Source organism: Mus pahari, chromosome 23 (genome assembly GCF_900095145.1).
Source record: "Mus pahari chromosome 23, PAHARI_EIJ_v1.1, whole genome shotgun sequence".
Lineage (NCBI taxonomy): Eukaryota > Metazoa > Chordata > Mammalia > Rodentia > Muridae > Mus > Mus pahari.
In genome coordinates, this window is record NC_034612.1 from 12,903,072 (window position 1) to 12,906,623 (window position 3,552).

Here is a 3,552-nt window from a genome sequence, read left to right on the forward strand (position 1 = left end):
ACAGAGAAACCCTGTCTCGAAAAACCAAAATAAATAAATAAATAAATAAATAAATAAATAAATGACAGAATACCCCCCTAGTATGCACAAAGCCCTGGGGTCAATTCCCAATGCAACGTCAACACACACGACACCTGACACTTCAGCGCTGGGGAGATGCAGGCAGAAGGATGAAGACTTTGATGCTAGTCTGGCTACACACAGACTTCTAGCCCAGCCTGGACTAAATGACAAGGCTGTCCTCCAAAACAAACACACACCACAGACTCTAGGCCGACAATATATGTATATATGATTGCCTAGCCCAAACCCCCAAACCCCAAAATAAAACAACAGACAAGCGCAACGGAAAGAAAAGCAAAGACTGGGAGCAGGAAGAAATACAAAAATCAAGAGACCACAGAAGAGATTGCACACACTGTGAACGTGAGATAGACCCATCTCGTGTTTGGATCTTGTGATAGGACATCAGTCAATGCTCCCCCAGACAGTAGCTGCCCCCACACTGAAGGGAGAATGCCTGGTTCTTACAAATTGATCAGGGATTCCTGTCAAGCCAGACGCAGCAACTTCGTGGAAGGCATCTATGAATCCAGGGTTGATATTGTTGTCCTTCTACGTCCCAACAGCAGGGCAGGGCACAGCAGTTGACAGCCTGAGCCTTTTCCCTGCCTGTACCACAGACCCCTTCTCTCTCAAGTCTGTGTTGCTAGCCCCACCCACCCCTCCCTTCTGGGTAAAGTTGTCCTGACACTAGCTGTGTGTTCTTGCTCCTATGGGGACAAAAAAAAAAAAAAAAAAAAAAAACCAAAAAGCAGCTGGTAACACTACAGAGGAACAAGAAGAACCTGGATCCTTTGTTCTGTGGGATGGTCCTGTTCTAGCAAGTATGCTGGTGACAGGCTCCCCCATGCACAGTCAAGGGAGGGGGTGACAACCAAGTTTCTTCTGAGGGTCACAAGCTCCTTTTCTTGCCTTCTGTGTTCTAGGTTGGAGGCTCACAAGCCAGGATATTACCTGAGAGGCCTAATGTCCAGGACTCTGGCTCTAAAGAATCCCAGGAGACCCAGGACTATCCCCAGGCTCCATGACAGAAAGACTTTCTTCACCAGGCAAGCGGCTGGCTCCCAAGGTTACTCACCAATAAGCATTAATTCTCTCTGGTATTCCTGAGTGAGGTAGGAGCGCTGGGTCACACAGTACACGTATCTCTCCAAGACATACCAGCACATCTCATAGTAGAAGGGGTATCGGAACTTGGGCTGAACCTGAAAGCAGAGAGCAACCCGGCAAGAGGTCAGTTTCCAGGAACCGCGGGGAGATGCACGGGGCAGGCGGTTTAGGTTCCCTCGAGAAGAGCTCACCGTCTTAGCGAGGGCACACATGGCAAAAGGGGAAAACAGGAGGTGTCACTGGCAGGGAGGCGAAAGAGAGACAGAGGCCTAGGAGAGGAAGAAGCGCCAGCAGCATGCATGGATGAGACGGAGCGCGCCCTGGGGAAGGCATCACAGTCTTGGACCCTGAGCTACTCACCCTGGAGGGTGAACAGGGCCCACCGTGTGTGGAAAAGCAGTTCTCCCCTGACCTGCTGCCAGCACTGGGAATGACTGCAAATTCGAGCCCTGCCTGACCCCAGCCGCCACAGACGTGGGCTCTGCTATCTTTCCCACCCCCTTCGGAAAATACAAGTCGACTCCCAATTATCCTTCCGCAGACAAGCTATCGTGCATCCTCCTGAATCTTGCGGGGAAGGCCAGGAGGTGTGGACCACTTCCAATGGTGGTGCAGTCTCGCCTGCCTTCCAAGGGCAGGGCCTCTGGGGTGTTCACAGTGTCTGCTATCCACATCCGCCTATACTACCTGCCTGGGGTTCTACTACTGGTCATTCTCCAGTGAGACCAACATCTTGCCACAAGGCCTGGGGGGGAGGGGTGCTCTGGGGTCCCATGGCAGAGCAGCAATAGAGGGCCTTCTTGGCTGTTTCTTACAAGTGAAGAGACAGCACATATCCCCAACTGTCAAATTGTGAGGACCATGACGGAATTATGATGGGCGGTAGTGTAGGCTCTGCACAGTAACTGGCAATGAAAGAAAGAAAAGGGCTGGAGAGATGGCTCAGCGGTTAAGAGCACTGACTGCCCTTCCAAAGGTCCGGAGTTCAAATCCCAGCAACCACATGGTGGCTCACAACCATCTGGAATGGGCATCCGATGCCCTCTTCTGGTGTGTCTGAAGACCGCGACAATGTACTCACATACATGAAATAAACAAATCTTTAAAAAAAGAAACGAATGAGAAAAAAGAAAGACAAGAAGAATGCCCCCAATAGATGACGTCAGCATGGAGGAACCTTCTGGAAGCTACACCCTGAAAGGGCATGCAAGCTGTAAGGCCTAGGAAGGTGAGCTCATGGCCCACTTTGGGGCATTCTCCTCCTCCAAGCACGCCCCACGAGGCTACGCAATGTTCTCGGTTTACCAGAAGGTATCTGTGAAGGTCAGAGCGCTCACTCCTGACTTTTCTCATCCTTCAGCGAGCACCCCTTAGCCCCAGGTACCCCCTTCTAGGCTGACAGCATTACATTCCCCCGGTACCTTTTCAGCGACATCAAATACGAGCCGACCTTAAGGTCCCTGAGCGACCTTAAATGTGTTCTCTAAGCACCCAGCTGGAAAAAACCTCCCCACACCTCCGTCTTCTGGTCCGAGGTACCTCAGCTAACCTCGCGGCTCTCGACCCCTTTTCCCCACAGGTTCCACGACTTCCGCCTGCAGACTGACTGTTTGATTTCCCTGCCGTGGTAGATGGGGTGTTTAGGAATGAGATCATGGTCGCCGCATGCTTTTCAGCTCCTTGCGGGGATGCACGGAGGAGGGAGCGTACTCTAGCGTTTTCCTTGGCTCCAGCTACTTTCTGACAAGCCCAGTTTCAGGGTGACTGATCAGCGCCTCCCTGGGTTTACACGGGGGCAGGCGGGGCTCTTGAGCTTGACATAAGACCTTAACTTCCTAGGATGAAATGTTTGAGGGGAGGGGCTCAGCCCGGTCCCTATTCCGGAGAAGGGGGGGTCAAAGGATTTTGAAACAAATTGCCAATCCCTAAAATTGCAAGCAGAGGAAAACAGAGCCCCGAGTTCTGTCCCAATGGTAGACGGGATGCATTAAACACTCTTCACTTTAAAAAAAAAAAAAAAATTGAGACTGTCCACGCCACTGTGCAGTTGATGGGCACCGTGACACCAGAAAATCCTTCTAGTTTGGGGGGTGGAGGGGATTAGAGGAAGGGGCTGTATTTCAGGAGAGGAAGGCAAATCTCCCCTCTTTGTTGCTGAACCCAAGGGAAACTAATTGGGTGAAAACAAATACAAATGAAAGAATTTGACTGGGTTTAGTTTTTTGGGTTTTTTTTGGGGGGGAAGGGCAGTAATTTACTTTTTTTTTTTTTTTCCAAGAGAGGACCACAGGAAATTTATTTATTTATTTATTTATTTATTTATTTATTTATAGACAGGGTTTCTCTGTGTAGCCCTGGCTGTCCTGGAACTCACTCTGT

At 50.3% G+C, this 3,552-nt stretch overlaps 1 protein-coding gene across 5 annotated transcripts in view; it reads right to left on the reverse strand.

Moving 5' to 3' along the window:
- Kdm2b (lysine demethylase 2B) overlaps nucleotides 1–3,552 on the reverse strand; it is a 121,641-nt gene that overhangs the window by 65,404 nt on the left and 52,685 nt on the right. For all 5 annotated transcript variants that reach the window (XM_029533595.1, XM_029533598.1, XM_029533596.1 and 2 more), the window contains one exon: nucleotides 1,142–1,268. In XM_029533595.1, the coding sequence (XP_029389455.1) occupies nucleotides 1,142–1,268 (127 nt within the window). The remainder of the gene's footprint in view (nucleotides 1–1,141; nucleotides 1,269–3,552) is intronic.